A 26,007-nucleotide genomic window follows, 5' to 3' on the forward strand; every position below is an offset into this window, starting at 1 on the left:
GATATGAATAAAAAAAGCTGAAAATGTGTGAAAACCCAGTAATCGAAATGCGTATTCTGTAATGGAATATGCTATTGGCGGCGTGTCACCGAAAACTGTTTTTTCCGCTGGTAATAAGGTAACTTAGACATTTTCAATCATCACAATATCATTTGGAAATGTCATAATTTTATTTTTCATGTATAATGCGAGGCATCTCTACCTTCTACTAATTTATTTTATAGAAAAAGTACCAATTAGTTCGATTACTGGTCTGGTTCGAACACTGGTTGGTTCACCCTAGTCGTTTTTCGGTTATTTCATTTTGCCCCACTCTCCCCTATCTGTTTGAACGTTAATTACTCAGTAATATATCGGCTTACAGTGTAAGGAAATGAATGCAGGCAGAGGTATTCATATTTTCACAGTTTTTATTCGAATAAGAACGGAAAAACACAAAAAGATTATATTTTGTTCACTCACTCAGTAATTTTTTAGAAACAAGACTTGATCCATGTTGAGTCATATACGATTATCATAATGTTACTGCTAATTTTAAAAAATGACATTGTTAATCATGTTACAATAATTGATTGAATACACGGATGGAAACAAAAGGTACATTTTTCGAAGTCTTAATTTTGTATCAGCAATATATGACCAAGTTTGGAGTACACTTAACATTCGTGATATTATTTTTCATTAACAATAGAACAACTGTGTGTACCTATGATTTGCAAGTAGCTTCACTAGCAGTGAATTAATATGGCGTTTCTGCTGAACTTTTGTCGAACAACATATTGATGCGAAAATTAATGACATAAAAGTTTCAATGTTCTCTTTCGTCATAAAAGGGCATTCACTTTATTGAAAAATCATGGGGTAAGATTCATACAAAAAAAAGAAAGTGCGACATTAATTCCTTTGGTTTCATCGATGTACCAAGTTGTTTCACCAAGTAGAACGTCAAAAATAAACAGAAAATGATGGAGGTGAAGACATATTCCAACAATATTTACCCTTCCTTATCTACCCTGAAATAAAGAGAAAAAATCATTTGAATAGGGTATGCGAATGGCCAATTTGAACGCGAGTTCAGAGATAGTCAAAGAACACTGATGATACGTGGAACCGTTTTCTTCCGCGTTATTTACTTCTCAAAGACTTACTTTACGGTTTCTGGTTGCTCTTCAATAAGGTGAAGTTCAACGACGGTCTCGCTTCTGTTCTGCACCTTGAAGCTCACATGTGCCGCCAAGTACCTGTCTTTATGATTCGCGCACCATCCAGAGTACTGAGGGAAAATAAAATTGTTTCAGGTAATGTACAATCCTTCCTGTGCATTATGTCAACAATGAAATTCGTAAATCGTTGATTACCGTAGATGTGCCTCTATAAAGAGTTTTTCCCTGTTCTTTGAATGGCACATATTTCTGTAAAAGAGCCTTTCCATCTATCCTCCACAGAGTCGGATCGGTGTCGCCTCCAACATCTGCTTTTGCGACGACAAATGCTCCAGACTAGGAGGAAAAGTGTGAAAAAAAATCATTAATTGTAACTGATGAAATCAATAACCATTTGTATAATTAATGTGTAGGGGAGGGTGGAGCAACATGGACACCAGATGTAAATAATTAGTTGAATTGGATGAAATTTACTGTTCCGACTTCATTTGAAGGTTATAAATACGAACACATTGTTATAAGACTGCGTCGCAGAAGTTGTGAGGTGAAGCAAAAACGGGGTAAAATGGATACTTCGATTTCTTCCTCAATTTTTTATGTTTCAACAGTATTATTCAATTTCTGAAACACTAGTCATGATTGCGATTTTCAAATTCAAGAAAAAAATTCATGTTTACTTTCGAATGGGAGCATTGTAATCATTCACATTTACGTTCTGGATTTTTTGTGTTATTTCGACCCATTATGATCTAAAAAGTCCGAAAATGCAATTTATAGACCGCGTCCGTACGTATGTGTGTGTGGTAAAGTTTTTCTTCAATTATTCGCTAATGAATAGATACAATTCAATCTTTTTTTTTTCAAATGTAGGTGTTATTGAGCCCTGTCGATCGCAATTAATTAAAATTCAATTCATCGATTAGTTTTATCAATTTTCGAATTTTTTCGAAAATCCGTTGTCCCACGATAACTAAAAAAATGTTCTGAATTGATTGAATGATGGCTTAAAAAATTTGTTTGGATGTGCCTTTGACTGAGTTCAAAGATGAAGGCGATAGCAATAATCATTATTTTCATTTATTCGAAAATTTTCAAAAACGCGACGATTTCGTTTGTCTTGACTGAGACGCCACTCATTTAATTTATCGCCCAGAAGTATCTGTGATACAAATTTACCTCATTGATCCACCTTTGTATTTTCTTTTTTGGACCTGTTATTGGCTAAGGCTGTTGGTCCTCTATTCACGCCAAATAAATAAATAAATAAATAAAAACTTTGTATTTTTTGAAAATCAAAATTCCAAGGATATCTTTGAATATCATGCTTCAAATCAATTCAATCATAGCTTAAAATGTTTAAGCTATGCCATTAAGTCGAAGTTAAAAGATAATTACGATAGCTATATTGATTGATTTGATTATGATGATTGTTGAAAATTTTGAATTTTTCATGAATTGCCCTGACAGTGAGTTTTCTGATGGCTTCTTCAAATGTGATGTTTAACATTCATTCAAGTATGTGTACATAAAATTTTTCTATTAACGTTTCATCGAAGAGCTGGGACAATCGGTCGAATAGAAGAAAGGGATAATAAGAATAATGATGATGATAGCATTCAACTACTACTTTGAAAATCTGATAAAATTAGTGAAAATGAAATCTTATTCAATTGAATAAAATTAAATGAACAATGAATTATACATGATGGAAGGAAATGGTGTACAAAATAGCCATTTACACGCATATTGCTAATTTATTAGCGAAAATAACTTTACTATATACAATACGTGAGTAATTTCCCACTTGTTTACTTTCGTCGTGGGGGTTGGTCAACCAAATTTTGCTTTGCTCATTTATTCTCCCTTCTCCCCATTATTGGCGATTTCCTTTGTGCGTAGAAAAGTAGCCATCTTAGAAATTTCGTGAATGGACAAAGGTCAGTTGTGCAGAGCGTGCAATTGCTCATTGAAAAAAATAAATAATTTCAAAGTTATTTCAATAGTAAAACAGGAAATCCAAAACTACTCTATATCTCAAACGTCAATGAAAAATTTAATAGACTTGAAGTTTATTAGTTAATACCTCTCCCAACTCTAATTTCTCTCTATACAAAGATACCGACACGACTAACTTTTTCGGGTGCCCGTTTTACCTCAATCTTGAATAATTTTCCGGTTGTGGACTTTGTCAAGCAGCAACTTTTAAAAATCATGAAAATTCCACATTTCATTTTCGAGGTAATTTCAATAACTTCCCCCCTTTGCGTTGGGAAATTAAAAATTCAATTATTGAAAATTTTTAAGCATGCATTTTAGTCCATTCTATATCCTGTTTATCAGGTGTCCGTATTCTTTACCGAAACATTTTCCAAAAATTTAAATTTTGTAAGAAAAGAATTTATTTTGCAAATTTTTTCAGAATGTCCATTTTACCCCGGATGTCCATAGTGCCCCACCCTCCCCTACGAAAATACATACAGTGTAGCTTTTAGCTGGAATTCCTGAGGTATCATCAAAATTGTTGTCATCAGAGTCATCCTCGTCGTCCTCCTCTTTTTTAGAGCGTCGCTTTTTCTTAGGTTTCTTGGCGGAATCCTCCTCATCGGATTCGTCATCCTCCTCTTCATCTTCCTCGTCCTCCTCTTCATCCTCCTCCTCCTCTTCTTCCTCTTCCTCTTCAGAATGTTGTCTTTTTTTCGCACCCCTTTGTGACCTCTTCTTCGTTCCACCCTAAAAATCAAGAATTGAATCAAAGTACACTGAGAAACACAAAGTTTTTTGAGAAGTACGTCTTTACTTGTATCAAGAAATTCGTGGCTTGAAAATTTTCAAGAGCAAAGTATCTTGCAGAGAGAAAAATAAACTTTTGTCAAAAAATTTTGTACTTGTCCTAAAGACGAGGTCAATTTTTTTATGACAAGAGAGCGATTTTTCAAACTAAGTAAAATTGAATTAATTCATTTAATAGGTTTTTAGCCTCAATTCATAAATATTTTAATTCAAAAACCTCTTGAATAGATTTGAGAACTCGTCTTCTTGATATGAACCAATTGCCCTCATCTTTCGGACAAGTATAAAATTTCTTGACGTAAGATTTAACCTTCTGAGTGTGAGATATTGTGCGCTTGATAATTTTCGAGCCACGAATTTCTTGATACAAGTGAAGGCGTACTTCTAAAAAAAATCTTGTCCTATTAGTGCAAGTTCATTCCCGCCAATCGTAGATATGAATACGTATGCCGGCGAGGATCTTATCTACGCAAAGCCACGCAATATAAACGGAGGGTAATGATTGGTTAACGAAGTTATTCATCGGTACATATTGATTTTCTGCTCATAACAATGAAGAATATCGCGTGAACAACCGGAGAAAATCGGAGCAAATGATAAAAAATGGGTGAATCCATTGTTCCGACTTATGCGAAACATCACCACATGAGAATACGTAATAGACCGCTAATGTCTGACAGTGGCATCAGACATTTTTCACTTCAACAAGTATCGATAATTATTTTTTCATCATGAGAAGAACCCAAACTGAGCTGAAAAATTCCTAACACCCAGACCTCAAAAGTTATCGATCAATTCGACCAAAAATTATAGTAAAATATGTAAATGTAGACTGAATACCTCGACACCAAGCTCAGGAGTCCAATCCTCCTCTGATGCTCCCTCGACTTCCTCGGGATCGTCCGCGGAGTACTCGTCCTCGTCGTCAGACACGTCCTTATTCTTCTTCATGTTGATTTTGTGTGAAATTTTGGATTGCTTGAGTCCACCACGGAGCATACAACAAATTCGGCGAATATAATGTTTTTTCACTGAATAACTTTTTATTGACGCTCAACGAAGTTGTTCCACCGATGACCGGATAATCGAAGCGAGGAATACGCTTTCTTAGCCGCGCGGTGTTGCCAGCTTGATGATATTACCATTCTGCAGATGGCGCAGCGAATCTTGCGAAATATTTCGAATAATAGGGGCGGGTGGGGTAAAACGGACACTTTAGACTTCTCTTTTAATATTCATAACTCAGAAACAAATTGATCAATTGGGCTCAGTTTAGACTCGTCACATAGGGAAAGAATTGTTCTTTGTACTGAAAAAAAAATTATTGAATTTTATCAACATTTTAACCCCTCATGAACATTTTAAAAAAAGTCAAAAGTGTCCGTTTACCCGAACCTCCCCTATAACTTATTTTCGTCAAACTAAACCGAAATTTTAAGTTTTGTTAAGTCGGAATCTAGAGGAGTTTTTGAATGCAAATATTGTTAGGTATTTGCCCTTCTCTTTCTTTCCCGTTATTATTTTATCTTTTGTTTTCTAGTCCGCGAACGCGCCAATCCTTTTTGTATTTCTTTTTATTATTCATTTCGCCCCAAAATTCTTTTAATAAACATTTATTCTTATCAAATATCTCGTATTTTACAATATTAAAGTTTAATGAGTAATTCTTGTTTTAACACACAATAAAATATGATCAGTGAACGTCCTGTAAACAATTTTTAATTCATTTTAGGCATTGGAATTATTTACATTAACAATTAAATTGTGAAAATCGCCGTAGCACCCAAACTATGAAGAATAGACGAAAATTTTCAAATCATGAAGCATCTAGAATTTAATAAGGAATCATTTTTGTCAATTTTCTATTTTACGTGTCGCTCGTAGATTCTGAGATATGTGAAATTGACAAAAAACAAAAATTATTTCTTATCAAATTCTGAATGATTCGTGATTGGAAAATTTTCGCATATCTTTCATAGTTTGGGCGCTAGGGTGATTTGAACAATTAAATTGTTGATAATAAAAAAGTTGCAATGCCTAAAATTAATTGAAAATTGTTTACTTGACGTTCCGTGATCATATTTCATTGTGCAAAAAAAACATTACGCATTAGAACGCGAGTGGTCCCGCAGCTTTAATATATTCGATCTTTCGCACTGGCCCTTCGCGCGCGTTTGTCTCATTGCGGGGACCAGCGTTTTTTAACCAACTAGATCTGTGCGCGCGTTTATCTTTTTGTTGTGAAAATGAAGAAATCGAATTTATTAAACTTCATATACTCATAGATGTTTTATAAATATTGATAATGACTTGAAGAGAATTAAGAGAATGAAGAGTGAAACACCAATGAATCATTTTTAATCTTCGATTACTTTTTTTTTACTTTTAAAAATAATCTGATTAAAATCTGTAATTGTTGATAAATGAGGGGAGGGTTATGAATTGATTTCCCAGAAAACTGAAAAAATTTCTTGAATTCTTCGGAAAATTCCAGTTTTCCAGATAACCGTAGCTCTTCAAAGATTTTTCTCGAAATATTTGGGAAACCGAGGAATTTTCATGAATTTTGTAGAATTTAGGATTTATATATGAAAATCTGAGAAGCAAGAATTGATCATTTTTGCGTATGATAAATATGAAAAAATTAAAATTTAGGAAGTGAAGAATAATTTGTGCGTTAAAAAAATTTAGAAATGCTATGTTTATTTTCTCATGATCAACAATTAGGCAATCTAGATATATTTTGATATAAAGATAAACTTCACACATGAAAAAATGAAAAATATGACGCAGAAAAAATTTTTGCCATTTGAAGAAATTGAAAATACCGGAGATTTTTTTCAGCGACTACTTCACGTGACTTATTGACCAAGCAAAATAGCGAGATATTTCGATATAAAACAACTTCACGTTTCTTCCATCTTTAGTAAGGGCGCGTTTCGCAATCGACTTAGTAGCAGTAGCAGTACTTTAACCCTATCTAATTTCGCTTTACTGCAGCTACAGTAGTTGATTCCGAAACGCACCCTAAATAGGAAACAGGATCTAAGCCTGGTATTATGAATTCATGACTGCCATTGGTTGGAATTAATAGTATATTTCAGCACGTGTGGGGCAATTTCGTCTTTAACGTGTGTGGGGTTTACAGCATGAGCCGAAGGCGAGTGATGTAACCACACACGTTAAGGACGAAATTTCCCAACAAGTCCTGAACAAAATTTTACGTCACGAAGCCTGAAACCGGCTGAATTAGACACGAGACGCGAAGCGTCGAGTGTGTAATCCAGCCGGTTTCAGGCATGAGTGGCATAAAAGATTTTTAGCGGATATAACAAATGATTCTCAAAAGACTGAATGAGAGTGGAATCTGGATTAGAGGCGTGAGGAATTCGTTTATTCCTTTCCAAGTTTTTTAGTTTATTGGGCAGATGGGAATTTCGAGACAATTGATATTCCTCGATATCTCAAAAACCACGCGATAGAATTTAATTTTTTCAACGTCAAAATATTCCTTATCATGATATCCATAAAATCAAGTCATAGTATCTTCACTTAACCAGGGACAATTTGGTAATAATTTGCAGTTTTCATTATTTTTTTATAAAATCGATGTACACATGATAACTTTGAAAGAAATGGAGGTAAGATGTTGAAATTTGATACGATAGCTCTCGTGATATAACAAGACGGAATTTTTTATGGGTGAAACTGGATAAGTAGATTAGAAAATATTGAACTTTTTGTTAAAAACTGTATTTCTCTATATCTCCCAAACTACTGGTCCGATTTTATTTTTCTTTTTTCGAAAATACTCATCTTGCTGTCTACTATCAAGATCAATCAAAATTTTCGAGATATTTGCGTTTTTACCATGTTTTCAGCTGAGAGTGAATTTGACGTTCCATAATACGCGTAAGAGTTGGAATGAACATCGGAAATTTTGGCTACTAGTCAGTATTATCGAGTCGCACTTCTTTTTCATGATGCTCACTGACATTTGAATCACGCACCTGTGCGTGAAGACGTAATTGCCCCGAAACTCATAATTTTCCGAATCATTTGTTCAAATAACTTTCTTATGGAATCTTAAAAAATCTGAAACTTATACGTCTCCTCAAGAAAGATTTGATTTATCACCCACTCGTTTTTCCTCAATAGTTCAATATTCTTTTGTGTGCTATGGAAATTTTCCTAATTGAGAGTGGGGTAACCTCGGAGGTTATAGCTGGAGGGGTTACAAAAATATCCAATTTCATTATTGTTTTTTCTTGAGGCTGAGATCTTAAAAAAATATGCAAAAATTCTCAATGATGCAGCGTACTCAGAAATTTCTACCATGAATTTTCCAATTTTTTTAATTATTTCAACTTTTCATATGAAACACCTTAAGAGGTGTAAATCTTTAATGAATTCAGTAGCGAAGTGGTAAAACGGTACGAGTCAATTTTGACTATTGAGCAATTTTCAATGAATATTTCAGAATCTAAGGGAGGTAGCAAAATTATTGTTATAACCTTTTTTATAGAGCCGATTGAGAGCTACAACAAATGTAATTACGAAAAATTCGCTATCTCCCTTAGATTTGGAAATATTCCTCAACAACTCAACTGGGAGATAAGTCAACTTATACCGTTTTACCACTTCGCTACTGAATTGCTAGCATATTTTGACATGAAATTGCCATTTTTAATTTCTAGAATGAAATTACTCCGAATCCGTTCGGAATAATGAAATTGGTAGAAATAAAAAAAAAAGAAAAGCTTAATGACGCATAAAGTAACGGTCAAATGTCTTCTGTCGGATCGGCTCGGTCCCCTGCTTGTTTTTTTATTTCATCACACTGCGTATAAAATGACGTTTTACACACTCTACACGAATTTTGATGAAAAATAGGGTTTGACACTCGTGGAAAGTATTATTAGACTCATGGACATACAGCACTAGTACTGCTTCATAAAAAATTCGCTGAATTAAAATTGAAGTCAGGTGGTTTCATTGTGTATATTTTTTTTAAAAACAAGATTTGGCAATTAACAAAGACTATTTGGCTATTATTTGTCTTAGCTAAAATAACTGTCATTGGATAGATTTCAATCATGAAAATCGTTTCTTTCTTCGTTTAGAGTCAACTGAGATTTATTGAAAATTGCGAAGAACTGTACAATATGAACTACTGTACAATATGATTATAAGGAACACAAACGTCGATCATCCTTCGATTAATTGAAACACTCTAATTTAATTTATTCAGATTTTTCCAGCAATCATCAAATTCAGTAAGCGTAACAAAAACACAGAAATGAAAATCTCTCAAAGCGTTGAAAAAATCTGAATAATTACACGTAAGAGAAAATACAATAGAAAAATCTAATGCTCTCGGCAAGTACAGAATTGTACTACAATTCTATTCCATTTTTTTCGATTTCTATTGAAAATATAGCATCCTTTACGGGCGTTTTTATTACATATTTAATTGAAAAAATTCAAATTTCTTCAATAGATGACTTATCTTCCTGAAATTGACTATTTTGGTTCTCCTAATCGACTTGGCAGGTGAATATCCCCCTCCTGTTCGATTTGCTCTTTGAACTTCAGGTACTCTCGCTTTCGATCGAAATGTTTCACCTGAGTAATCATAGACAAATAATTGTGACTGTTAGATTTTATAATGGTGGTGATTTAATATCTTACCCACTGTGAGGGACAAAATTTTTCATATTGTTTTCTAAATTCTTGACACTCAGACTCGGACTTTCCATCATCCAGACACTTCCAGTATTCGTCTCTGAGGTCCCAACAGTTTTGACGATCTTCTTTGTTGATGAATGACATGACTGTAACTCATCAAAAATAATAGTGCATATTATTTTCGGACACAACAGAAAAAAGAATTTGACATTGTGTTGAATGGAAGTCTTCAATTAAGGCTCGGATGGATTATCTCTCGAACGTGATCTTGGTTTTTTTTTTTAATTTTGATAATCTGAAATGATCTCCCATTGCGATTGAGTTTTATATAGTCCTAGAGTCTCCAAAAATTATGATTGTACAATCAACAATAGATAATTCTATTATTGGGAAATAAACCCAATAGTTAGTAACTATGATAAATTATCCATTCACTATTTCCTCTCTATCGAACTTACTTCGTAATCTTTACTAATAAAGCTCTTTGAAAATGTTCAGTTTCTTTCTACTTTTTTTAATTGTACAATTATAACTTTTAGGGACTCCTGCATGATGTAAAATCCAATGGAAATTGTGATATATTATAATCCAAAAAGTCCGAAAATGCAATTTTTAGACCGTGTCCGTACGTATCTGTATGGTAGTGTTTGTCTTCAATTGTCCACTAATAAATGGATGGAATTGAATACTTTTTTCAAATGTAGGTATAGTTAAGCCCTCTCGATCGCCATTAATTAAATTTTAACTGGTGGATTAATGGATTAGTGTTTTTAATTTTTGAATTCTCCCAAAAATCGGTAGTCCCACGATAACTAAAAAAAATGTTCTGAACTGATTGAATGATGGCTTAAAAAATTTGTTTATATGTCCCTTTGACCGATATCATAGGAAAAAGGTCAATAGATTTCGATTTTTCTATATGAATATTCTTGGAATTTTGTGTACAAGAACACTAAGGCCCGATTGCACCAGCTCCGCGTAACGAAAACGTCTGATAAGAAAAAATGTAAATTTGGATGTTCGATGGATTATTTTACCCGGGAGAGTATCTCAAATTTATCCCAGGCACAAAAAATAAAATTTAATCCCACGGTTAAATCAGTGTTAATTCAAATGGGACTACAGGATATATAAAAAATAATTCTTCGTCAAATATTGAAAAATTATGATCCCTATGATATAATTGACCTCAAGGATAAATTTTACCCTGGGGTTTATTTGGATAACGGAGCTTGGTGCAACAGAACCTTAGGCATGAATTTTCCAAGTTTTTTTCCGCTATATTTTGTTTAGCTTTGCATTACAGGATCTGAATGGAAAAAATCTCAAGAGGAAAATTCAAACAGAAAAATCGAAATCTATTGACTTTTTCCTATCAAATATCTAATCGAATATGCGCAAAAAACATATATAATTTTCACGAGAATTTGTTGAGGTTTTCTATTGAATTTTTTCATACGTGTTTGCAATTAAAATTTTCAATCTCGGCGCACGCTTCGATTATTTCTCACAAAAAAATCCTTTTTTGATCATTTTTAATGAACGATTTCTTTGGCATAATTAAGACTTGTTCGAGAACTCTGCTGGTTTTCTCTCAATGTACTTTGTGTTCTGGTGATAGGTTTCATAGCCACCTGTGAATCATGAAACGTGAATATTCCATTAATTTCGCAGACAGTAATTCAGGCGTAAGTTATTATTTTTATGGCATTTCACAATACAATTTTCTACATTGCATTCTCGGAATATTTTTTGTGTGAGAGGCGATCCCCATTGACCATCACTGATGAAAAAGTTTAATAGAAAAACTTAGCGAATTCGCTAGACAATTCTATTGGATTTATATTGAACTTCTAGTTTGACAGAAGGAAAAGAAGATATTGTTTTCTTTCGAACTCAAAGCGATTGAGCGTAAGTGGCGGTTATATTTTTTTAATATCTGGACGATTTTCTCTGCATAAACTCTCTATTCATTCAATATGAAAATCTCTGATTCATGATTCACTAAATCGAAGCTTTTAATATTTTTAGTCATTTTCTCATCTTCTCACGCACGAAAAAAGTCAATAGAAAAACCTATCGAATTCGTTAGAAAATTCTATTGAATTTCTATTACTTTCTATTAGTTTTTGGCCGATTCTATTAAAATGTTCAATAGAAAATATTCTATAGAAAAAGTCAAGAGAATTCGATTTTTCTATACAACTTATTCTATCGAGATATTTTCTAAAGAATTTCCTCGGCTCAAATTTTCCAAGTTTTTTTGTTTGATTTTCTTGATGAGAAGAAAAGAAAAATGGAAGGAAAAAAACTTGGAAAATTTGAGCCGAGGAAATTCTTTAGAAAATATCTCGATAGAATAAGTTGTATAGAAAAATCGAATTCTCTTGACTTTTTCTATAGAATATTTTCTATTGAACATTTTAATAGAATCGGCCAAAAACTAATAGAAAGTTCAATAGAAATCCAATAGAATTTTCTGACGAATTCGCTAGGTTTTTCTATTAAATTTTATCGTGCGTGATAAAAAATGAATGAATTTTAATGTGCAAAAAATATAGTAGAAATAGAAAAACTTTCATGTCACTTTTCTCTTTCTTCTTCCCTTTATACCACAATTTACCAGATTTTTCTGAACCTTGAGTTATGATGATGACTATGGATTTTCAATAAATTTCCTATCTCGAGGGCAAGTAAATGTTTCATGTGAAAGTTAATTATTTTCAGCGTAACCTTCACCCATTTACATTAAACCTGAATGAATAAGTTTGTTGTGAACGAACATTCCAAAATCCAACTCCTGCATGATTTCGGAATAGTAGGGGAGGTTGGGGTAAAACGGACACTTTTGACTTTTTTTTTAATATTAAGGAGAGGTTGAAATGTTGATAAAATTTAATAATTCTTCTTCAGTACAAAGAACAATTCTTTCCCTTTGTGACGAGCCTAAACTGAGCTCAATTGATCAATTTGTTTCTGAGTTATGAATAATTGAAAAAAAAGTCTAGTGTCCGTTTTACCCCATCCGCCCCTAGTTTGCGACAGAAAAGTTTACCATAATTTATTATATCAAGGTTCTAACACGTTTTGATCACGCTGGCTACGATAATAAAATAAAATTTAGTCGAGGGATATTTGCACATGTAAATTATTGACATGATGTGTATGAAAACCTTTTTAGTAAAAAATAGGAGACTCAATATTTTAACACAAAAAAACAAACAAATACAAAATATTGAGGTTACGTTTCCCTCAAGGTTAGCAGGCGATGATTACAGTCGAGTTGTCAACGATTACATGTAAAAAACCGTCGTATTTTTCATCGGAGATATGTCCTACATGATTACGTAAAAATTAAACTTGAAGAGGATTATTCATCTAGAGTAGTTGACTAACCTTTTTAGAGGATAGAAACTCTAGCCAAGTGCACAGGGTATTTTTTATCGCGTGACGTGTGTTGATTCTCCGTGAAACTTCTGGGACTATAATTCGCGATACCTCGTATAGTCAAAGGGATGAGATATATGATTTCAATGATGCTACAAAATGTATAGAATTATTGTACTGAAAAAATGAAATGTAGGTTTGATATTTTCCACCTTGGATCTGCACAACCGACATGATAACCAGTGTTTTGAGACTAGAGGAAAAAAAGAGGGTCGAAGTCACTGGGCAGCATCCATTCCTGGACAATGGACATGAATATATATATCGATTCATCGAGTGTATAAAAATAAATCGCTTTCTCATTAATGAATAAAAATAATTGTTATTATTCAATCGAAGCTGATGAGAGTTTTCGCGAAGTTGCGTCGTCTCCCAACAATGGGAGATGTGAATTTCCAGTTTAAAAGTAATTGTAATTGAATAGGTACAGATTTAATACAATTCAGTAACGAAGTGATAAAACGGTACAAGTCAATTTTGACTATTAACCAGTTTTCAATGAATATCTCGGAATCTACGGGAGATAGCAAAATTTTGTTATGACCTTTTTTTAGAGCCGATTGAGAGCTATAACAAATGTAATTACGAAAATTCCGCTATCTCCCTCAGATTCGGAAATATTCCTCAAAAACTCAACTGGGGGATAAAACGACTTAAACCGTTTTGCCACTTCGCTACTGAATTCAATAGAGATAATATTTTCTGGAACAGATTTCAAAGAAACTGTGAAGTGTTGTGTACTAAGATGCTATTTTGTCGTAATTAGTTTAATTGTAATTTGATATCAATTTATTGAATTTGATGTATACAATTCAGTGTATTGTTGTTCATATTGTTTTGATTTTTCATTAAATTAATTCGCATGCCGTAAGTAAATTATTTATTGATTTCGACGATTGTGTTCATAATTGTTTTGAATGCATGTGTTGAATTTTTGTGCTGAATTTGTTTGTGTTAACATTTACGTGTCATTTTTACATCCTATTTACTAAAGATGAACGAAACGTGAAGTTGTTTTATATCGAAATATCTCGAAACTGCCTGACCGCTAATCCTTAATTCTGATTGGTCAATATGTGACACGACGTTATTCACAAAAAAAACACGTGGCATTTTCAAATTCTTCAGTGATATATAATTTCACATTCTTCAGTGGTAAATTTTTTTTTCACGTCNTGGTGGAAATGTTTTTGAATTCTTATCAACCATTTATTTAAAAACTGTATGATAAAAGAAGTTCATTGCACCTCCACTCACCCTATTCTTTATTATCTGAAAAAATAATATTTACGTAGTTGACTCAAACGACTAGTGTCCACAGTCCGAGGCGTGTCTGGTGAATCAAAATTGAGTTTGGGAGAGCCATAAACTCCATTGATTTGTTGTAGGCCATTTGCACGTGGTTCCTCGGTGTTTTCACAAATTGTTTGCGGACTCAGTCGTGATTTTATATGAAGAGTCGAAATGTCAGGTACTTCACACTCCGTCAAGGTCTGATCTTCGACGTTCGGAGACTTCTCGTCACGTTTCAAAACGTCGTTTTCCATAATTAATGATACGTTTCAAGCTTATTAATTAATATTAATTTAGATTCCGGATGACTGATCTGGAATATTTTTAATTGATAAACGAACAATTTTTCATTTTCCGCGTGACACTCTTTCTGATTAGCTTTTATTTTTCTGAACTGAGTTGTCCTTCAGGTCTCCACAGATAAAATTTCACGGAAATCACGCTGGTTTTAACCGAATTTTCATATTTGATAGGGCCAACAATTTCTCATGCTACGTAACAAATAATTTTTTTAACCTTGTAACTTCAAATACAAAGAACTTGTAAAGTGAACCGTCGGGAGGCAGAACACGACGGCTACCATATTAGATCTTTTATTTTTTTTATTCGTGTGCATCACAATTCCAACTTGCACAGCTGGCCATAGCAAAGTGATGATAAATGAGAGATGAAACAACTTTCCAACTGCTCTATTCTGTTTGATGAAGAAGACAGTAGAGGGCTATGGAGCATCAAAACCCGGGAACAGAGATTCATGGAGAATAGAGACCTCTAGAGGGCTCTATTCTCCATGGCCCTGATGATCTCCCCTATAATCTCTGCCGGGAAATAAACTGATGATTTTGATTACACAAGATCTATGCGCGCGCTCTCGCGCGCGCCGATCTATTCATTTATTGAAATGAAGAAATGGAATTCATTGAATTTCATTTTCTCATGAATACCTTATAAATATTGATAATGAATCAAAGAAAATTCGACTAATGATTGAAGTGAATAGCGAAGTAGAGTAAAGGAATCTATAAAGAATTTTTCATTTTCAATTAATTATCTTCAATTTTTTTTAATAATCGGTCTCCATAAAAGGACAGAATTTATTAATTTCACCGATGATATATATATATGTGAAATATATATATATATATATATATATATATATATATATATATATATATATATATATATTTCACATGTATATATATCATCGGTGAAATTAATAAATTCTGTCCTTTTATGGAGACCGATTATTAAAAAAAATTGAAGATAATTAATTGAAAATGAAAAATTCTTCATAGATTCCTTTACTCTACTTCGCTATTCACTTCAATCATTAGTCGAATTTTCTTTGATTCATTATCAATATTTATAAGGTATTCATGAGAAAATGAAATTCAATGAATTCCATTTCTTCATTTCAATAAATGAATAGATCGGCGCGCGCGAGAGCGCGCGCATAGATCTTGTGTAATCAAAATCATCAGTTTATTTCCCGGCAGAGATTATAGGGGAGATCATCAGGGCCATGGAGAATAGAGCCCTCTAGAGGTCTCTATTCTCCATGAATCTCTGTTCCCGGGTTTTGATGCTCCATAGCCCTCTACTGTCTTCTTCATCAAACAGAATAGAGCAGTTGGAAAGTTGTTTCATCTCTCATTTATCATCACTTTGCTATGGCCAGCTGTGCAAGTTGGAATTGTGATGCACACGAATAAAAAAAATAAAAGATCTAATATGGTAGCCGTCGTGTTCTGCCTCCCGACGGTTCACTTTACAAGTTCTTTGTATTTGAAGTTACAAGGTTAAAAAAATTATTTGTTACGTAGCATGAGAAATTGTTGGCCCTATCAAATATGAAAATTCGGTTAAAACCAGCGTGATTTCCGTGAAATTTTATCTGTGGAGACCTGAAGGACAACTCAGTTCAGAAAAATAAAAGCTAATCAGAAAGAGTGTCACGCGGAAAATGAAAAATTGTTCGTTTATCAATTAAAAATATTCCAGATCAGTCATCCGGAATCTAAATTAATATTAATTAATAAGCTTGAAACGTATCATTAATTATGGAAAACGACGTTTTGAAACGTGACGAGAAGTCTCCGAACGTCGAAGATCAGACCTTGACGGAGTGTGAAGTACCTGACATTTCGACTCTTCATATAAAATCACGACTGAGTCCGCAAACAATTTGTGAAAACACCGAGGAACCACGTGCAAATGGCCTACAACAAATCAATGGAGTTTATGGCTCTCCCAAACTCAATTTTGATTCACCAGACACGCCTCGGACTGTGGACACTAGTCGTTTGAGTCAACTACGTAAATATTATTTTTTCAGATAATAAAGAATAGGGTGAGTGGAGGTGCAATGAACTTCTTTTATCATACAGTTTTTAAATAAATGGTTGATAAGAATTCAAAAACATTTCCACCAGGTGGAATTTTTTCCTGCTGGTAGAATTTTTAAGGACAATTTTTACACGTCATTTTGTGGTATGAATACATTGATAATGAAAGAAGATCCATTCTCCCTATCCTAGTCCCTAGTTCTTGTTTTAGGCGATTTTTCTCTATCTTTGATATTGTCTTGAGTTACAGATGAAACGGAAACCACGTGCAGAGAAAATGAGGATAGTGACATAATCTATGTTAGCTATAGTAGCGAATTACAAATGCCAGACATTATGAAACTTATTCAGAAGGATTTGAGCGAGCCCTATTCAATTTACACGTATAGATATTTCATTCATAATTGGCCGAAATTGTGTTTCTTGGTAAGTATGAGTGAGTCAAATTTGTTTTTGACCTACACCAAGAGTGTGATGTATGCACTGAGGGAAAAACTAATACGTTCTCAAGCAAATGTTGTTTGGGCCAACAAAATTGCTAATTGAAAATCATCATCTCCTAATAAAACAGAGGTATTTCACTGCTCTTTTTAAAACAACGGTATCTCAAAATTCATGCACTGAGAAAAAAAATTACTTTTGCCAAGTAAATCTGCTAACTACAAGAAAATCCACACATTTCAAATGCAAATAATTGTATACATTTACTTGTGGCAAGTAAATTTACTTGGCAGAAGTAATTTTTTTTCTCAGCGTGGGAAAAATCGTCTCAAATCTCACGGTTTCCTTCTCTTGACAGATGTATAAATGGTATGAATGCATCAAGAAGTACAAATAATATGAAGTAGTTCCCATTGGAGGAGAAATAAAATTATTTGCGAGTTCCGTGAGACTCAGAAATGGATGTGATCAACAAGCTTTCAGATGAATTTTGAAATACCCTTGTTTTATAAAGAGATGTCGACATTGCCAAAAAAGAAACTGTTTGATTCGAATTTGAAAGGCTCAAACATGAATAACTGCTCTGCTCTTGACAACAACGAAATATTTGGCTCAAAAGGTAGATAATTCACACGAGAAGTTGCTTTTTCTGGATGAAAATATCTCGTACCCAAATATTTTATCCCCAAGTTATAAGATTGAACCAAAATACGTATAGGAGACATTTCTTGCATGTACAGAGGATGTAATTTTTTTGGAACTTCTAAATCGATTTTTACGACAGAAACTTTTCATTTCGGCAGCATCTGCATGTTTGACACAAAAAATCCTTTTCTGATAATTTTTAAAAAACTATTTTCTTGGCACAAGTAAGACTTGTTTGAGAACTTGGTCATTTTTGTCTCAGTGTGAGGTTTCTGTCGGAACGGAAAGTCAAGGCCTCTTTGCTAGAATTACGCTAGTTTCATACTGAGAGAAACAATGATTTTTGACAACGATGATTTCCTTGATAATATTTTCTTGTATCCAAAAAACCAACTTAATATTATAAGAGCTAGAATCATACATACCAAATTTCAATTTGTTATCTCCATTTTTCCCCAAGTTATGGTGCGTACCGAATTTTTCGTTTTAATGAAAAAACGGCAATATCTCGAAAACTTTGTATAAACGGGTATACATATTTTGATTGATTTAGATAGAAGTTATCGAGTCGAGTATTTAAAACAAAAATTGCAATCAGTGCAGTATTTTCTGAGATATTGAGGAAAAACGAAATTTGAACTAGCTGAAATATCTCAGAAACTAATGAATCGATCGGGGTGAAACTGCGCACCAAAGTTGAGCTCAATCATAGCTATCATGTGCCAAAATTTCAAATTTTTATTGGTGAATTTCAACGTATTTATGCCCCATTTTCTAAAAATCAATCATTCAAAACCGAAATTGTCACACACATACGTATAGACATGTTGTAAAAAACATGCAGGTGAAACTAGCAGAATATTCGTCAGCGGAAAATTCAATTTTAGCGATATTTAAGTGTAGGAGAGTCAAACAATCATATGTACAAATGTCTTTCAAGTGCGAAAGACTTTGTACATTACTTAAAAACATTTGTACACCTCTAGATTCGCCTAAGACAAATCTTCTGCTATCGAATCTTTCGCTAGTTTCAGCTTCATGTAAAAAACATCGTTTCTTTACGTTACATAACAATCTACATAATTACCAAGCAAAATTAGAAAATGTCAAAATCCAACAAATACAAAGTTTTCATTTGGAAGCAAGAACGTGGAATATGTACATAAGTTGTGTTCTGAATATAATGAGTGTAACAAATATTTATTGGATAAATAGATAAACTATTTCGTGCAAAACGGTCAACCTCGCACTCTCATTCTCTTGAAAATGAGTGGAGATTTTTGCTGGACTGACTGGTTTAAAAAACGATCTCCTGATTTTTTCATAATTTTTTTATAATTCCGACTGCAAATATGATTCTTCTTCCATATTTTTGACATAACTCACATTCTAATCAACCGAGTCCAATTTATCAAGCACCAAAATGTTTCATTTTCTTTGACAACCTATAGGATGGAATAATTTTTTTAATCCATACGCTGATAGAAAAGGTGGAACGATTCAATCGCTGTTAACAAGGCTTCTTAATTTGTACCACGATTCGTTAATAGTTAACGAATCGTGGCAATAGTTAGAAAGCCTCGCTAACAGTAACTAAATCCTTGGTATCAACTTTTGGGTCCGATTGTCTTGGGATATATTTTAAATGCTGCCATCACTCCCCGATTCACGTAGAAACAATCAGTAGAATTCATAACATTAAAGCAAACTTTAGCTATTTTTACTGGGTTTATGTTAACAGATAAAATCTTCGATGACAGTTTCAGTATCGATCGACTTAAGGGTGTACATGAAGCTCAATTCTTTCTAATTCCCCTATTCGCATATTTCTCGTCATAACATGTGGATATCCAAACGGCGAAAATTGTGGAGAAATATTGCCTAGATGTCTTATGATGTCTAGTAATAGGTAATTGAAAATGGGTCGTTTTCGGGGCCAATTTTTCGGTCATGACGTCACGAAGACGGTCAGCTAACGCTTCATTAGTAGATATTTGCTTTATGGGTAGGATTGAATTAATCTGTCATTCTTTATTCCGTCGCACGTAGAAGACGCATCTCGATCTTTACTCTAACTTCGGCTGTCGGAGACCAACTTCAGAATAATAAGGACCAGTACATGGGACCACTTGGAATGCATTTTCTCTTTGCCCTTTGTTCTATGTTTTGTTCATAGTATTCGTAGTCGTATATAAACACAGTTTTAAGAACCTCAGTTTGAAGAATTCTATGTGGTGACACTGAAATGTGTCGAGCTGCGTAGAGCTTGATTTTTGAATACTATTTCGTTTCATGAAATCCAACAGTCGAAAAAGAACAGTGTCCACATGTAAAAAATATATATACAGAAATATATGTCACGTATATCCGCTTATATGTGGCGTACTTTCCTGCAAAAAATGCGCCATCTGATATTCAGGGGAGAGTGGAGCAAAATGAAACACGCTAAAATGAAACAGTCAAAAAACGACTGACGCAATTCAAGCAAAAAAAATTATTTTTATTACATTTTTTTGTCAAATTTTTTTGTTCTTGGGAGTGCTGATGAGAATAATAATTTTCCATTCAGTAAAATGGAAAATTATTCAGAAGTTTTGATGGGCGAAGATTTTGTCAATGGATTATTCGATTGAAATTCAGCATCATATTTTCCTTTTCCTCCCTCTGGCTCTTCCCCCGGGCCTTGCTCTGGACTCTGGATTTTGCTGTTTCATTTTTTTTTTTCAATTAATTCATTGACAAAATCTTCACCCGTCCAAAGTTCTCAATAATTTTCCATTCTACTGAAGGGTAAATTATTATTCTCATCCGTACACCCAAGAATTAAAAAAAGCTGACAAAACAAAATTTTTAATAACAATTTTTTTTTTGCTTGAATTGCATCAAACTGTTGTTTTTTCGACTGTTTCATTTTGTCCCACTTTCCTGTATGTTGGATATATGTGTGTATATAATATGCCACCGGATATATCTAACATATACCGGATATACAAGGCGGATATATTCACGATATAATTCCGGCAAAATCATTATATCTCACTTATAAGTTTTGGCTTATATTTTTTTCTGTGCGGGTGAGAAGTTATCGACCTCCATTGGCCGAGGCACACTTCAAGATTGGGTTAGGTCGGCTCGAGCCATTCTGTGATTGGCCCAGCGCTCGACCGTTTGTGACGTCATTAGCGATTTCAAAGCGTTTGAAATCTTCAGCTTTTAACGATTAATTATTAATTAATGAGCAATATTTCAAACGTTTGTGAATGAAAAATGAAGTATTCAGGTCCGAAACGTGAGATTAGAAAATTGAAAAATATTCATGCAAGTTTCCTATTCAGACCCAGAATACCGTGAACTCTTGAGAAACTAGCATAGAATAAATTGAGTTAAGAATTGAGTAAGGTTTAAGTATCACTCCTGATCTTATAAAAATGTCTCCCTTATCCACAGGCAATGCACGGAGAAGAATGCATTGGAGCAATCGTCTGCAAGCTTGATATCCACAGAAAAGTGATAAAACGTGGTTATATCGCAATGTTAGCTGTCGATGTTAACTACAGAAAGCGCAAGATTGGTTCCAGCTTGGTGCGTAGAGCAATACGTGCTATGGTTGAAGATGATGCTGATGAAGTTGTACTGGAAACTGAAATAACCAACAGGCCGGCATTAAGATTGTACGAGAATCTTGGATTCGTTAGAGATAAAAGACTGTTTCGTTACTATCTCAACGGTGTTGATGCGTTAAGACTGAAGCTATGGCTCAGATGAAATTCATCCGTGTGTTCGTGTCAATCAGTTAGACTTTGAATGATTAGCTTTGATTTGGTATGACATTCTGAATAAGGGAGGGGGGTCTTCGGAAACATTGTCAACTTTCATATAATTGTTGGGAACAATATGTTTTCTGTGGAGGACTTCCTACATATGTTTGTGGAGTTACTTCGTCGGAACACGATTCCGAAAAAAAAAATCAGAGAAATCAGTTTTGAGCTGGGCTGTACTGAAAAGAATTTAAAATATGAATGCAGAAGATCCATTAAGTGGGTAGGCAACTTATAATGCTTATGAATGCTATAAGTTGAAAGTAACATGAATTAAAGTCCCCTATGACTTGGTGAAAGATTGTGGCTATGAGAGCTATCACAGAATCCATAGATTTCCGGAAATACTGTTATGACACAGCCTATGTCTTATGCTGATTGATGAAACAACAGCTCAAAATTCACGAACAGAATGATGCGACTCAGTAAAAAATTTCTGAGAGAACCTTTTGGAAATTTCGAGGTTCACAAGATCACATGCGTTGGAGGAAAGGAAGTGTTTGAAGGAGCTCATCCATTCATTACTGTCTATGTAATATATTCTTTGCAAAAAGTAATTAAATTGAAGACCATTGGAACAGCGGAAATATCGTAATGTAATAAAAATGATGTCTAAAACTAATAAAAAGCTAAACTGTTTTTATCCATTAATGCATTACCAACATTTCTTTGAAATGCCCTGATACGATATTGTAAGCAATGTAGAATTTCAAATTGCCGAAATAGGAATATGCAGAAATCTTTCGGAATATGCTGCTGGTCGTATTTAGATTTTTCCATCACGTTGTGTGAAAAAGTAACACTTTAGGCCCGCTTCGCGTCCCTAAGGTCCCTTTTCCACATATTGTGATGAAAAATATCGTTCGATACTCATGGGAAAAGTGTGTGTTGGCTTCGGCTCGTGCTATAAACCTCCTACGCGCCAAAAAACACATTTCCGCACTCGTATCGAAATATACTTTTCATCGCGCTGTGCGAAAAAGTAACTTTTTAGGCACGCTTCGTGTGAATAAAAAGTCCCCTTTCCATACATTGTGATGAGAAATATCGTTCGATACTCGTGGGAAAAGTGTTTTTTGGCTCGTGGGAGGTTTATAGCACGAGCCGAAGGCGAGTGATATAATCCCACTTTTCCGCACTCGTAACGAAATATACTAATTCGTTTACGTGTAAACGATAAGGCACTTTTCGGCACGAGGTGAACGTAGCAGCAGTGTCAACATGGTATATTTCGTACTGCCCCTCTTCCCCGCATCCCAGGTACCAAGAAATTGAGGAAGAACATTTTACAAACAAACATTTTTCTTGTTCAAAAAAATTACATCATTACAATTTACAAAATCGTCCCCTGGAGGACAATGATGGAGACTCTTTTACTTTTATTAAAAATTTATTTGGAATTTTGACAACGGCATTTTTTGTATTAGCGTATCAAATTTTCATGTGCTCTCGTTTTTTCTTATGCTTTGCGAGATTCTATGCTTCAAATATGGAGCAGCACTACAATTTTTCTCAGAATTTCACTACAAAAATTTTAATATTTTTCTCTATGTGAGCGTACACTGTTTGATAACAGAAGGGCCCCGTTCGTAAGGGGTTAATTGGCTCCAGTAGAATGAGACTCGAAGGAATACTGCGGCTCACTTTGTTCATAATCGGTAACAAGCTGTGATTGTCACTTGGCGTTGATTGACAGTTCTAGTCCGCATATATGCGGCATTATTACTAAAATGGTGACTGGAGCTTTAAACGAAGTGTTGGAATTCTATCACGTTGGGTGTGAAGTCTGAGAGAAAAAATTACCTCTGCCGAAAATATATTTATCCCGCTCAAAACTATCGAGATAACTTCGTCTAATAATATAAGATACGTGGAGTCAACGTATAGTTTGATGTAAATAGATAAATAATTTGTCGCCTCAAAATCTGTTTTTTTTTCACGTACACAAGTCAAGCGGAAAAGAAGTACACTATTCCGCTGATTACAAAAAAGCTTCGTAAAAGGTTTTGAAATTTTCTGTGGATCAGAGGTTTGATCTTCTCAAACTTATCCGTTTGTGACCTCAGAACTGGACTTTGATTTCTCACTCAATAACTATCAATGGCGGGGAAATAAATGAGTAATATTGGAAATAGTAGAGAAAGTCGCAGTAGAGATTATACAGTGGTATTTTTGCTGAAAGAATGGTTCTTCTGTCAGCTCAAACTTCTGCTTCGGGGAAAATTTTTTGGTTTGCAGTCAAGCAGATTATTATTTATCATGATATTTGAATCCTGGCATTCTACTCGAAAAAATATGTATTTATATGCCACTGTCAGATTTTCAAGTGGAAAGAATAAATTTTTCGCTGCAGAATATTTTCTCGTGGGGAATAATAATCTTGAGACAAGAAAATTTTGTACAGGTGAACATTTATCTTTTCGACAGAGCTAATTTTTTCTCTCAGTGTGATGAGAAAAAAGGTTCGATGTATAGGAAATAGTCTATTGTATTAAAATTTCATAAAGTTACAGTTCGACACATGCACGAGTAACACATATTATCTTACTTGATAGCTGCCGAGTTTACTGTTGGGATGGTAGGGTTGGTAAAGTGGTTGTTTTTATGTCCGTGATGCATAAAAAGTTCGAGGCGGGAAAGTGAATTTGTCAGCGAAGCTTTACACACGAGAATTCACTTTACGCGCGGCCTCGGAACTTTATACACAACGTCCAGAAAATGAACACTTTATGCACCCTAAACCGTCGCGAAAAATGAACTTTTCAGGTAGGTATTATAAAAATTTAATTGTTTTATTTTTAAGTTCCCGATCTATAGGGAAGTTATTTAGAATAAGCTTCTCGAATCGTGATATAAACGTAAGCAATCTTCCGATCGAAAAATGCGTTCTTACTTTCGTTGGTATCAAGGCTTTGAATAAAAATAAATAAAGAATAAAAATTTAATTGTTTTATTTTTAACTTCCCGATCTATAGGGAAGTGATTTAGAATTCGCTTCTCGAATCGTGATATAAACGTAAGCAATCTTTCGATCGAAAAATGCGTTCTTACTTTCGTTATGGTATCAAGGCTTTGAACATATCCGTCAACTGGCACTCACATAGATCTTTTTTAACTTTCCGACCCGGAGAAGAATTTATTTTAATGACCCCGAAAATCGAAATGGAATTCCCATGATTTCTCCACATTTGTTGGCCTCCAGAATCATCCTGATACGTTTTTTTAGGATGCTATGTGATATGTGTGTGTGTGTGTATGTGTGACCAAAATTTTGTCCAACGATACCTTCTGCACAAATGAACCGATTCAAAACAAAATTTTTTTTTAATCGATGCGCGTTAATGTGACTTAGAACTGATTAGCTTATGAATACGATCGTCTCAGCGATTCATTAGTTATTCGCACAAAACTTGTGAAAAAATCGAAAAAAATGACTTTTTAAAAAAATTTAACAAGTTTACCGAGAATAATAATCGGTTTTATTTTTTTTTAGTACGGTCGATGCATCTACATGTAATTCGATTTCGATTGGATTCTGAGCAAAATCGTCTGAGCCGTTTTCTTGCTATCCGAATGGAAATGTCAAAATTTGCGTTTTTTCTTTCTAATAAACAGAAAAATGGGAATTAGTCGGGAAGTTATTGGTTCGACCCATAATGGGTTACACCCACATCAACCCACCTGTAATGGGAGCGAGCGAAGCGAGCGACCTACAACCCAGTCGAATTTTTACCATTGTTCGAAATTTCCGCGAGATTCGGTGCCACTATACCGACAGAAAAATCGATATATTTTAAAATTAATTTCGTGTGCGAAAAACATCGTATACATATGCGATCCATTCATGGCAGGTTTCAAACAAGAAATCGGTGCTTTTCGGGCTGAAGGAGTATGATAATGAATGAAAAAATGATATTATTCCTCGGAGTAAATAGTATATTTCGTAACGAGTGCAAAATAGTATATTACGTGCTAAGGCGGAGAAGTGCTGAATTCAACGCTGGTGGAGTACAGGCGCACGAGGCACGAGGCACGCGCCTTCGGCGGCCTCGTCTCCGACTCACGTGCCTCGTGCGCCTGTACTCCACCAGCGTTGAATTCAGCACTTCTCCGCCTTAGCACGTAATATACTATTTCGTCACAGCGTGATGAAAATAATATTTCGGAAAAGTCAAGGGAAGTTTGGAAGAAGGAAAAAAGATTATTGCTTTCTATTCATTGCAATGGGGAGAGTGATACTTTAAAAATATCTCGAGGTTCTCTTCGGTATAAATTCTGTATTCGTTCCATATAAAAGTCTGATTCATCATTGACTGAATCAGAGAGTATTTGCTGTTATTTTATCATCTTTTGATACGAAAAAAACAATGTCGTGAG

At 34.2% G+C, this 26,007-nt stretch overlaps 2 protein-coding genes across 3 annotated transcripts; one reads left to right on the plus strand and one right to left on the minus strand.

Moving 5' to 3' along the window:
* Positions 1-392: 392 nt before the first annotated feature.
* Positions 393-5,078, minus strand: LOC107036141 (glutamic acid-rich protein). The gene is made up of 5 exons (XM_015253885.2): positions 4,794-5,078; positions 3,642-3,893; positions 1,359-1,499; positions 1,149-1,273; positions 393-1,013 (listed from the first exon to the last, which is right to left on the minus strand). Exons 1-5 carry the CDS (start codon positions 4,950-4,952, stop codon positions 995-997), a joined length of 696 nt encoding a protein of 231 aa, XP_015109371.1. The 5' UTR covers positions 4,953-5,078; the 3' UTR covers positions 393-994.
* Positions 5,079-13,432: 8,354 nt separating this feature from the next.
* Positions 13,433-22,277, plus strand: LOC107036209 (N-alpha-acetyltransferase 30). 2 transcript variants are annotated; one of them, XM_015253997.2, is made up of 4 exons: positions 13,433-13,512; positions 16,383-16,697; positions 16,977-17,152; positions 21,260-22,277. In XM_015253997.2, exons 2-4 carry the CDS (start codon positions 16,442-16,444, stop codon positions 21,575-21,577), a joined length of 750 nt encoding a protein of 249 aa, XP_015109483.1. In that variant the 5' UTR covers positions 13,433-13,512; positions 16,383-16,441; the 3' UTR covers positions 21,578-22,277. The 2 variants fall into 2 exon arrangements, with proteins under 2 accessions (XP_015109483.1, XP_015109482.1); XM_015253996.1 differs by lacking the exon at positions 13,433-13,512 and having other exon boundaries at positions 16,029-16,697.
* The last annotated feature ends 3,730 nt before the right edge of the window (positions 22,278-26,007 follow it).

Source organism: Diachasma alloeum, unplaced genomic scaffold (assembly GCF_001412515.2).
Source record: "Diachasma alloeum isolate Michigan unplaced genomic scaffold, Dall2.0 Dall_scaffold_00206, whole genome shotgun sequence".
Lineage (NCBI taxonomy): Eukaryota > Metazoa > Arthropoda > Insecta > Hymenoptera > Braconidae > Diachasma > Diachasma alloeum.